The following is a 12291-nucleotide window of genomic DNA, read 5'->3' as shown; positions in this document are numbered from 1 at the left end:
ATACTAATTCACCATCTTTTGCATTATGTTATGTTCTATTTAGGAGAAGAAATCATAGCCTATAAGCCACCAGGATTTAGTCTGATGTATCATCTTCTGAATGAGTCACCAATGTTGGAGCTTGCTCTTAGTTTACTGGAGGAAGGCGTTAAGCAGCTTGATACCTATGCTCCTTTCCCTGGTATGTGCCTGAATGTCTTCATATATTGAAAACAGTTTTGCTGGTTTTGTCTTTTGTAAACTGAAGGTTTGAAGTAGATGACCTCTGAACTTCCTTTCCACTGTAAGATTTTCTCTCTGTATCTACAGTGTTGTTTTAGTGAGTCATACAATGAAAGTATATTAAAAGTGAAAGCAGACTAAAGTACAGAGACTCTCATTATAACTGTCTTATTGCAGGATCTTTGGTAGGTAATCATAATTATCTCTTATCACTTTAACATCTTTAACATGTCTAACTTAAAATTTTTTAATTTAATTAATTTAATTAAATTTTAATCTTTGTTTTGTTTTCTTCACAGTATTTGTAAAAGCCCTTGCTATTGGGTGTGGTACATAGTATTCAATAAATTTCATTTACTATTACTAGTAGTTATTATCATTTATTGAGTGCTTACTATGCATTTGGCAATTATTTTTTTTTTTGCTGGACGCGGGCCTCTCACTGTTGTGGCCTCTCCCGTTGCGGAGCACAGGCTCCAGACGCGCAGGCTCAGCGGCCATGGCTCACGGGCCCAGCTGCTCCGCGGCATGTGGGATCTTCCCGGACCTGGGCACGAACCCGCGTCCCCTGCATCAGCAGGCGGGCTCTCAACCACTGCGCCACCAGGGAAGCCCTGCATTTGGCAATTTTAAAAGCACGTTACATGTATTAATACATTTAACCTGTACAAAAGCCCTATGTAGTAGATGATATTATTTCCATGTAATGAATAAGGAAATTGATGCATAAAGAGGTTTCACATCTTTCTCCAGGGTCAGGGCTGTGATTTGAACTTAGGCAGTTTGGCTCCAGAGCACATGTATTTTCAATTTGAATGGTGGGATTATAGGTGACTCTTGTTTATATTTTCTGCTTCTTTATTTTCCAGATTTTCCACAATGGTTATGTATTATTTTAAATCAGTTTCTTGGCCTCAGCACCATTGGCACCTTTGGTAGAATAATTCTTTAATGTAGAGGCTGTCCTGTTGTCCTCTACCCACTAGATGCCTACAGCACATCCCTTGTTGTGACAACCTAAAGTGTCTCCAGATATTGCTATATGTCCTCTGGGGCCAAGCTCACTCCCATCCGAGAACCATTGCTCTAAATAATCAGGGAAAGGATACAGGAAAAATTACTGAGAAGCCATTGCATTAAAGTAATCTGAGTCACAAAAGTTACCATGACTTGTCTGGGTGAGGAGTCTTGTAAAGTTACTGCTGAAGGTTTGAAAACTTGAGGTCTTTTTGAATCTGGAACTTGTCCTTTATCTTGTTTTCCTAAGAATTGATTATGAGTTTCTAAGATTCATGTAGAACTTTCTAATTTTGATTTTGCTCTATAGGGAAGAAACACCTGGAGAAAGCAGTGCAACATTGCCTTGCACTTCTCAATCTTACTCTGCAAAAGGAAAACCTTTTTATGGATCTTCTAAGAGAGAGTCAGCTGGCTCTAATAGTCTGTCCTTTAGAACAGCTATTGCAGGGAATCAATCCCAGAACTAAGAAGGCTGATAATGTGGTGAACATTGCCAGGTAAGTTGCATTTGTAGGTAGAGAAATGATGAAATGAATGAGATGGCATTCTAGCTTTGATTTCCAAATCTGGTCAGATCCCTAATGCATCGCTTAAAATTTTTTTTTGTCTCATTTTATTATTATCTTCTTTTGCTTCTCTGATTTTAATTACTCTGAACCTTATAATCTTTCTCTTCTTTTTAACTTACTCTTTTCTTTTTAAGTAAATTTTAAAAAAATTATTTTATTTATTTGGTTCACTGGGTCTTAGTTGCAGCAGGCATGCTCCTTAGTTGCAGCTCATGGGCTCCTTAGTTGTGGCATGTGAAGTCTTAGTTGCAGCATGCATGTGGGATCTAGTTCCTTGACCAGGGATCGAACCCAGGGCCCCTGCATTGGGAGCACTGAGTCTTAACCACTGCGTCACCAGGGAAGTCCCTTTCTAACTTACTCTATGTCCTAAAAATTTCTAAGTACAAAAATGACATAATCTTAATATTGTTTGTCTCCTCTTGGGAAATTGGATGTTTGGAGGATAGGACTGGGGAGCAAACTTTTCATTGTATAATCTGAACTTCTGGTGGTTTGCTGGCAGTGCTTGGTGTTCCATGACTTGTGGAAGCATCTCCCAATCTCTGCCTTCACCTTTACGTGGCATTCTCCCTGTGTGTGTGTCTGTGTCCACATTTCCCGTTTTTATAAGGTTATCAGTCATTGGATTAGGATTCTCCTTGATGACCTCATCTTAGCTTGGTTAATTATATCTTCAAAGACTCTATTTCCAGATAAGGTCATTCTGGGTTTGGCTATCAACATATGAATTTTGGGAAAACATGATTCAACCTGTAACAGGTTACATCTAGTTAGAAGGGGAAACCTTTGTCTAATTTACCCAAAAGTGCTGTATGAGTAGGGGAAGCCCTGATCCTAAATGTTCTGTATCGAGAATAGTAAGAAGCAAAAATTTCATCACATAGTTCCTCAAATGTTCTCTTGTTTTAAAGATACCTATATCATGGCAATACTAATCCAGAATTGGCTTTTGAAAGTGCCAAGATCCTCTGCTGTATCTCTTGCAATTCCAATATTCAGATAAAATTGGTTGGAGATTTCACACATGACCAGGTAACTGATTTTGTTGTTGTTATTTTTTGGTGTTTCCTGAGTACATCTTATTCTTGTATGTGGAAAAATTCTGAGAGTAAATATATCTGTATATGATGGATGAAAGCCTACCCATGTGCTGGGCTGTGATTTGTGTTTGACGATAATACCATTCCCAGTGATACTACATACACTATAGTATGTGATTATACTCTGTATTATGGTATATGACTGTATGGCCTAATGAGACTGTTGCTACTCCAGGCACATTAAAGTGATTATTAGGTTTGTAAGTGCAACTTCTGTTTGTTTTTTGCATCCTTTGTTTCACCCTTCCTCAGTGGTGAGTGAGCCTCTGCAATTCTGATTTCACTGTTGTGAGTTGTCTACTTCTGTGGCTTTTTGGTGACCCACATTTGTGTCACTTCATTTGATACACTGGAGAACGTTTTTAGATGTTTTCCTCTTTTAGTCCAATTTATAATAGTTCTCTTTCTATTCACTAAATACCTATAATTGGGGAATCTGCTGTTTTTCTTTCTCTTTATAGACATTGGTCCTTTTGTATTTTATGCTGGTAATCACTGCTTTTGCTAGTTGAAGAATATTATTGTCTTTCCGTGTTTTGAAACAGGGACTCTTCTGGCATTCTGGGTGGGACAGATCTTCATTTTACGTGTAACTGTCCCTCAAATTGCAGGACTCTTAGCATCCCTGGTTCCCTGCCACTGTCTGTCAGTAGTAATCTCTAGTTGTGATGACTCAGAATGCCCCCACATATTTCTAAGTGCCTTCTGGAGCGGCAGTACTGCCCAAGTTGAGAACCATTATTTATAGTAAAATATAGATGTCTAATCTGGTTTTTGGATGAAGTTCATGAAACCACATAATTAATTAGGGGATGTTGAATGAAGATTTTCAGTTTGCTGGCATTCATTTGAGTATGAATTGTTATTACCAATTTTAGCATCCTGCTAGAGTTCTTGTTTTTTATTTGTTTTTTTTTTTTAAGTGTATCTGTTTATTTATTTATTTTTTTGGCTGCGTTGGGTCTTAGTTGTGTCGCACGGGCTCTTTGTTTCGGCACGCGGGCTTCTCTCTAGTTGTGGCGTGCAGGTTTTCTCTCTCTAGTTGTGGTGCACGGGCTCCAGAGCGTGTGAGCTGTGTAGTCTGCGGCATGCAGGCTCTCTAGTTGAGGCGCGTGGGCTTAGTTTCCCTGTGGCATGTGGGATCTTAGTTCCGCGACCAGGGAACAAACCCGTGTCCCCTGCATTGGAAGACGGATTTTTTACCACTGAACCACCAGGGAAGTCCCCATAGCATCCTGCTAGAGTTCTTAAAGGAGGTAAAGTAGTATCTAGTCTCTCAGCCCAGAAATATAAAACTGGTGTATGTGTACATTTCTAAAGAGAGAAGATGAGAATTTTATATTTTAGTTAAGATCTGATAGCATTGAGTATATAATGAAGAAGTTATGAAATAGCAATTTAATGTTATTTTTTTAAAAAACTAGTTTGATTCTTTGGGAAAGAAAATTAGTGAAGCAAGTTTTAAAACCAATAAACTTTAAAAGTTTTTGTTTCTTTATTTCTATAGCAAGCTAAATGGCACTCAGTTAAGGAACTCAGTTTTATATTAATTAAAAATGTAACTAAAACCTAAATACTTTCCTTGGAGCAGATTTGCCTTTTTTCTTTATAGAAAAATGTTTATAAATATATATCATATTTATCATAGTTTCTCTAATATTTAGTCACTTTAAAATCTTTATATGACTTCAGAGTGTAAGTCAGAAGCTGATGGCTGGATTTGTGGAGTGTTTGGATAGTGAAGATACAGAAGAATTTGTACGTCTAGAAGAGGGTATGTCTTAGATTAACATGTATATTTTTTATTTTATGTAAATGCTTACTGTAAAGAAAACTGTTGGATGTCTAATGGTGATGTAAGAGAAATTTGAGAATTTGCTAGCATAAAAGTATATAAGGCTTTTGGGAAACCTCTTAAATCTGAACTTAATGTAATGGCTAATCAAGTAAACTAAAACTAAAGAAAACATGGAGGTTTGGGATACAAGTTTTATATTTTTCCATTTGTTATATGTTAACTTTTCATTGTTTTGTGATTTCCACATTAAGGATCAGAACTTGAAAAGAAATTAGCTGGAATCCGTCATGAAACAAGAATCCACATCTTGAATCTTCTCATCACCTCTCTGGAACGCAATCCACCAAATCTTGCTCTCTACCTATTGGGCTTTGAATTGAAGAAACCTGTCAGTACCACAAACCTACAAGACCCAGGTATAGCCATAAGACACATAGGCATTTATTTCTTTTCATATTTATGTTGCTAAATGGTCATTTATTGAATTCCAGGCTCATGGGATAATTCATTGAAAGAAATAAATAATGTATGAAAGGTAATGTGATGGGCCAATCTTTAGGACTTAAATCAAGTGTGGACAAACTAAGCCTTGAGAAGTTAGTATTTAATACATTTTCTGTATCAATATTTGAAAGGATGTTTATGGTAGGGTATATGTATATGGAATTTAAGTTTTATAAAGGTATTAAGGTTTTTAATGCAGAAATTTGAAAAGAGAAGCTGAATTTCCTCTTGGTTTTATGCAGGAGTGTTAGGTTGCCCTCGGACCTGCCTTCATGCCATCTTAAACATCTTGGAGAAGGGAACTGAAGGGAGAACAGGCCCGGTGGCAGTGAGAGAATCTCCTCAACTCGCTGAGCTGTGTTACCAGGTATACAGAGGGCTGCACTTTGTAGCACCTAGGAGAAGAAGCTTAATTAGATGCTTGATTCCATCGCAGATATGAAAGTATAACAGTATGACTGAATTGAAATGAGTTTCATTTAGCGGTTTGACCAGTCTTTCATTTATGGATAAAAATCCTGTAGATCTACATGATCCTATATGTTGATCACTTGAAAAATAAGGGAAGTTGGATGCATTTAGACCAGATAATGTGGGAACTTTTCAAGGATGCTGTGTTTCAAGTTGTTTCTTTTTGGTGATGAGAGTAGTAGATTTGAGTCAGAAGACCTCTGGTTCCTATCTCTGCCCCTTAACTAACTACGTCACCTTGGGCATGCCATGAAACTTCTCTGAGTTTTTAAATCTGTGAAATGGGCTGTTGTGAGACTTACATGAGAATGCAAGAATGTAAGTGAAAGTACTTTTTAAGAACCATGTAAATTATGCAGCTCTATAGCTATATGTAAGGTGGTAGACAGTGAAATTAATGTAAGTTTAAACTGTAATGAGAACTGTTGTCTTACTTGTGTTTTATTCTTTTGTTTATTTCTTGTTTTATTCATTTTATAAGTATTTTAAGAACTAGGCTTTATAAGATACGACTAATTTCTCAATTTAAGTGACACCCTGATTCTCATTTTCATGATAAGAAATGCGTCATTAACTTCTAGTAACATGGAGATTTTTCTTTGTTATTTTCCTGTTTTTCTTTTTGTAATTCTTTACTGTTTTCCTCTATCCTCTAGCTATCCAAACAGCCCTTCACCTCTGAGTACTACAGCTAGGTCTTCCTGTGAATCCCTTAATTTGGGAACAAACTTGATGTATATTTTAGCACAGTGTTACAGATTTTGACATATTTAGGTAGAAGCAATTGATAAGGTTAATCATCTGGGCTAAAGGAGTTAGGCAGTTGAAGTAAGTGAGTGAAACCAGATTTAAGACAAATAGATGGGGAGGGGAGGGAGAGGAGAATCTGGCAGACTGGAGAGCACATGCCCTGCTACTCAGCCCCTGCTCATTTTTACCCTGTTGGGATGCAGGCTCTGGTTTGCCAGATCCTCTGCTTGTCGAAACACTGTACTGGCCAAACAAAACATGTCTAAACCAGCAGTCCGCCAGTTTATTACACGTGCTCTATGACTTTGCTACTCAAAATGTGGACCAGCATCATCAGCATCACCTCTTGGAAGCTTGTTAGCGCAGAATCTCAGGCCCCACTCCAGACCCGCTGAGTCAGAATCTGCATTTTAACAAGAAGCACTGCTCCATTTTTAATGAAAGAGGCTTCCTTTACCTCTAGGTTTATTTATTTATTTGTTTGTTTGCTTGTTTATTTATTTATTTAGGCTGTGTTGGGTCTTCGTTGCTGTGCGCAGGCTTTCTCTAGTTGCGGCGAGCAGGAGCTACTCTTTCTTGCGGTGCGCGGGCTTCTCATTGCGGTGGCTTCTCTTTTGCGGAGCACGGGCTCTAGGCGCGCGGGCTTCAGTAGCTGTGGCTCGCGGGCTCTAGAGCGCAGGATCAGCAGTTGTGGCGCACAGGCTTAGTTGCTTTGCGGCATGTGGGATCTTCTGGACCAGGGGACGAACCTGTGTCCCCAGCTTTGGCAGGCAGATTCTTAACCATGGCGCCACCAGGGAAGTTCCAGCCTCTAGGTTTATACTTCACTATGCTTCAGGAAAAAATTAAACCTCTAAGAAGAGCTTGTTAGTTTAAAAATAAATTTGATCAAAATAAATAAATTTGATCATATGGAAGGGAAATAATTTGGGCCTTATTGATACTTTCATCATCCAGCAGTATGAGGTCTTCTGGTTGAAGAGTTGACACTGAATCTTGTGCCTTTGCTCTCTTCACTTTAACGATGGAAATTTTTCCTACCCGGTCTTGGGAACTAGGAAATGTATCACACAAACCCTTGCAAAGTGGCTCTTCATGCTTTTGGAACTCACTGTTGTGTCCTTCTCCCTCTAATAGTATTACCTCTCCCATATCTGAGCATATTTGAGCATCTGTTCTTGAATCTTCTTAACTTACCATCTAATATGAATAACTTGGTTTTGTTTTGAGAAGTTCAGTATTTATAGAGTGTCAAAAACAATATCAAAGCTGTTTGAAAGACAAGCATACATCTGCAAGTACTTAAGCTTTACCTTGTGTTCCCTTCTTAGCTTTTCCTTGGGTATACATGTTATTTATTTAGGTATGTTCAGTAGACATACAGTTTTGTGTCCCCCCCCACCCCCCCCGTAAACTTTCTATGCTGCTACAGTATAAATTACATTAGGTTGTTTCTAGTCTTTTTACTTTGCTTTACTCAACATCTTTAGTTACCTTTTGTTATTTTATATTTTTCTTAAGACTGTATTTCTAGACACAAATTGAATTTACAGTCCGTTGTCGTTACTAGTTGTATAGTCACAGCGAACACTGAATTGGTGAATACTGAACCATTGCTCTTTGGGAATACATAGAGTTAGATGCCTGCAAGGGATTCTCTGATCCCAAAGTTTTTATCAACTGATTAATACATAACTTTGGTTTTTAGAAGTTACTTCTGAGTAATTTGCTACTAATAATAGTTAAAATACTAAAACTGTTAATTAACTACATGTATATATATTGGAGTTGGCCAAAAATGTCGTTTGGGTTTTTCATAACATCTTACGGAAAAACCCGAACAAACTTTTTGGCCAACTCAATATTAATACATTTAGGGTGATTTCAAGATTAGTCCCATAATACTGTTGTCAGCATTCTCCAATTGTATTCCAGTATATTTTGAGTTAGTGTGCCAAGAACTGCTTGTAACTCTGAGCTTTTATTTTATTTGTACATGTGTTATCCATTTTGCTTTAGTTGCTAATGGGTCTTAGTTTCCACTTAGTAGATTTAAGTTTGCCTTTTTTCTTAGAATGTATAATATAAAAAAGCTGATTTGGCAGTTTTCTTATTTTACTGTAATTCTTTAGGTGATATATCAGTTATGTGCATGCTCTGATACATCTGGTCCTACTATGAGATACTTGAGAACCAGCCAGGACTTCTTATTTTCTCAGTTGCAACATTTACCATTTTCTAACAAAGGTAGGACATTATTTTCCCTTATTATTAAAACAAATCTGTAAAGTATGTGTTGAGTGATTTTTAATTTCATAACAGTTGGGGGTAGCGGTTTTAGAATTTGTGGAATTCTGTTCTCATTTTATTACTTTGCTTCTGTGTTCCTTTGGGTTGCTTTTGTAATTTGTTCTTGAGAAACCTGATGTTTTAACTGCCAGCATAAAATTATTTTAAAATAGCCTGTTAAGGATGGAATTTGATCCTTTTACTAACAAATAAAAATTTTAAATTGTGTTGAAGGGATAAGAAAATATATAAGAAGATTCTGGAAATTTAGATATTTTGCGTGAAATTGTTTCATAAGAATCTGTTTTACTTTTGTTTCTTGTGTATATATTGAAACGAATTCAGGTCTTGAAATGAAAAATAGAAAACTAATTACGATGGAAACTATAACTTTAGATTATTGGCCTGATCAACACAGTTATCCCAGGCTACCTATGTTTTATAGGATTCTATTTTATATAATTTTCTTTTTGATCAAGTTATAAGTTTTCTGAGTTCATATTATATCCAGACAGTAGTGGTTTTATTGAGTTTTTTTAAAGTTTATTTTGTATTATCTTTATGTTTTAGGAAATCTAGGCTCACAAATTTCATAATAAATTTCCATTACTAGTAGTTATCAGCTTCTATTTACTTTTTAGAGTATGGTGTGAGAGACTGTTGGGAATTACCTAGTGGTAGAAAATTTTCACTTCATTTTCATAATAAGTGTATTTTATTTTTAGCCCTAAGATTTTGTTTATAAGGTTTTTAAGAAACCCTTTTTAATACCTAATTAGAAAAAAACAGTTAATATCTTGCCTGTTATGCTTTCTACTTTTTAAAAATTGATCTAGCTTTGCTTGTAATCATTATTACTAGCAGTAGTAGTAGTGTTTGGTGAATTTTATATTTATAAAACTGTCATAATTTAGGACTTCAAAGCCAGGCATATTGAAATAATATTGGATTCAAAAACTTATATTGTATAAGGGATTCCCAGTCCTAATTATATATTAGACCAAATGTCCTTCATAATCTCAAGACATCATAAAATTATGCAATTTAGATTTATTTTAGTTTTTAAAAATGTATTTGTTTCTGAAATAAGAATCAAATTTTATGATAGTGTTTTTTTTAACAAGTTAAATATTTGCGAATTACTTGAGTTTTCTTTTTTATTTTCATGATTCAAGGATTTATTAAGTCATACATGCAAAACATACTGCTAATTGCATTAGCAAAAGATCAATGTAAAAACACTCCACCATTCTGCAACTGTCAGCTTAAACGATTTTGTTCTAGTGGTTGAAAGGTCCAAGCTCATATTCTTGCCAGTGGGTAAGTTGTGCAGAACTTCGTTAGCACGAGCACAGGGTTTATATAGCCTCACAGACCCCAAGGAACATCGTTCGGGCAAAGACAGGAAGTGTGTGTGCACTCAGTGAGGCAAGCGGTGGGAGATCAGTGTTATTAGTCCAGGTGCAGTGTCGGTGATCTGGCAAGGTTTACAGTTTAAGAATATCTAAAGTATTTTAAAAACTGTAAAGCTGCAGTGCATGATTTTTATACCTAGTTACTAGAAGACCAAGGAAAGCACTTATTGGCTTTGAATAAAGTAACATGAAAACAGGAATGCACTTTTACTAATCTACAAAAAATTTTTTCTAATTCATATTCAGAAAGATTTTATAATACAAGGAGGCATATTGCTCGTTAATAAGGGGTTCTAGGGGCTTCCCTGGTGGCGCGGTGGTTAAGAGTCCACCTGCCAATACAGGGGACACGGGTTCAAGCCCTGGTCTGGGAAGATCCCACATGCCACAGAACAACTAAGCCTGTGCGCCATGACTACTGAGCCTGCACTCTAGAGCCCACAAGCCACAACTGCTGGGCCCGCGTGCCTAGAGCCCGTGCTCCACAACGGGAGAAGCCCACGCACCGCAACAAAGAGTAGTTCCCGCTCGCTGCAACTATAGAAAGACTGCGAGCAGCAATGAAGACCCAATGCAGCCAAAAATAAATAAATAAAATAAATAAATTTGTAAAAAAAAAAAGGGGGGGGTTCTATAAGAAAAGCACTTATACTAAGTTTGCAACTATGAGAATGACCAGATCAAAGATGCATTAAATGCCCAATTTCAGGAGGGATAGGCAGGTTTAAAGAAAAGGAAAAGCTTAAGAAAACACTTACTGATAATACTGACCTTTCTTCATCATCTACTGCATTTGACAGAAATTAACCTTTTAAAACTTTTACCTGTGACACTTTTCATAGTTTAATTATTACGTATACAATGTAGTGGAAATTTCCATATTTTGTTAAAATACTGTCTTCATCTGATCACAAGTGTTCCACCCAGTGCACCCACGGCCAGAGCAGAATGCTTCATCGGAGGGAGCACGGCAGTAAGAGCTCTGTTCAAAATCTCACAAAAGCTAATACACTAATTTGTTAAAAAAAATCTCACTATGAAATCAAAAAGATTGATCCAAAGAGCTGAGCTGTTACATTCATTCATTATGATGTAAAGTACATGTTAGGTAGTGAACACAGGCTGGTAAATCAGGATGCATTAAATGACAGCGTTTCAGGAAGGAGGCTGTACTGCTCTTCACGTCTGAAACTCATTAGCGAGCGTCTGCATCTCCTGCCTCAGAAGCTACAGTCTCTTCCAAACAAAAGTCTTTAAACAGTTTAGTGGTTAGTGTTCTTAGCCCAGCAGTGCAACTTAGTTCACAAGGTATTTTGGCAACTCTTAATCTGAGCAAGAACAGGGGCTTTGAAAAATAAGGCTTTAAGGAAGCTTGTCATTTTAGGGCTAAACTTTAATAGAATGTGAAAGTACTTTAAACAAACAAAACCTGGAAATTACTGATTGGTTCAGAATGGTTTTATGGAAAAACTAATCTGTAACAAAAACTTGGCATTGAGTGCAAAGTCTCCACTGTTTGAGCAAAGCGTACAAAGTGTCCTGGGAAGACGGGACAGGCAGGAGGGGCCCAGACATTCACAACAGCAGGCATTTTCTCTTTCTCTGCTTGACGGGAGGTGGGCGGAGAACTGCCCAAATAGCGTCATCAAAAACTGTCTTGAGGCCTCGCTGCGTGAGCGCCGAGTGGCATTTGATGCCACCGATCTCCTTGGCCATGGCCAGGGCCTATGGGTAGGTGATGGGTGTCAGCTTCTTCTCCTTCAGTTTCTCAATCGTGTCTTTCTCATCCCTCAGATCCAAGTTTCGTCCCCACCAGGATGATAGGAGTGTTGGGACAGTGGTGTCACACTTCAGGGTACCACTTTGCATGAACATTTTCAGGACTCACAAGAGAAAAGCAAATTAAGAATCCGTTTGCGGATAGGATAGGGGACGTAATAGGTCATAGTCATCTTGTCCACCTGTATCCCACAAGCCCAGATTCACCAGTTTTCCATCCGCCATAACATTGGCAGAATAGTTGTCAAAGACAGTGGGGTATACTCTCCAGGAAAGGCATTGGTCGTGTAACTGATGAGGAGGCAAGCTTTACCTACTGCGCCGTCTCCCGCCACCACACACTTGATGGCCTGCATCTGGTATGGTAGACT

The 12291-nt window shown here is 37.6% G+C and overlaps 1 protein-coding gene and 1 pseudogene across 3 annotated transcripts in view; one reads left to right on the top strand and one right to left on the bottom strand.

Annotated features, from left to right (window-relative positions):
* The window catches only part of NUP205 (nucleoporin 205), an 81092-nt gene that overhangs the window by 32018 nt on the left and 36783 nt on the right, over window positions 1-12291 (top strand). For all 3 annotated transcript variants that reach the window (XR_004484549.2, XM_033432387.2, XM_004272168.3), the window contains exons 17-23: window positions 44-181; window positions 1550-1739; window positions 2726-2846; window positions 4607-4688; window positions 4964-5128; window positions 5459-5583; window positions 8570-8684. Coding sequence is in view for 2 of the 3 variants with exons in the window: in XM_033432387.2 (XP_033288278.1) it covers window positions 44-181; window positions 1550-1739; window positions 2726-2846; window positions 4607-4688; window positions 4964-5128; window positions 5459-5583; window positions 8570-8684 (936 nt within the window). In the remaining variant the exon portion in view is untranslated. The remainder of the gene's footprint in view (window positions 1-43; window positions 182-1549; window positions 1740-2725; window positions 2847-4606; window positions 4689-4963; window positions 5129-5458; window positions 5584-8569; window positions 8685-12291) is intronic.
* Window positions 11456-12276, bottom strand: LOC101286116 (ras-related C3 botulinum toxin substrate 1-like; annotated as a pseudogene).

Source organism: Orcinus orca, chromosome 9, assembly GCF_937001465.1.
Source record: "Orcinus orca chromosome 9, mOrcOrc1.1, whole genome shotgun sequence".
NCBI classification, from domain to species: domain Eukaryota; kingdom Metazoa; phylum Chordata; class Mammalia; order Artiodactyla; family Delphinidae; genus Orcinus; species Orcinus orca.
This window is presented reverse-complemented; position numbering and strand designations above follow the sequence as displayed.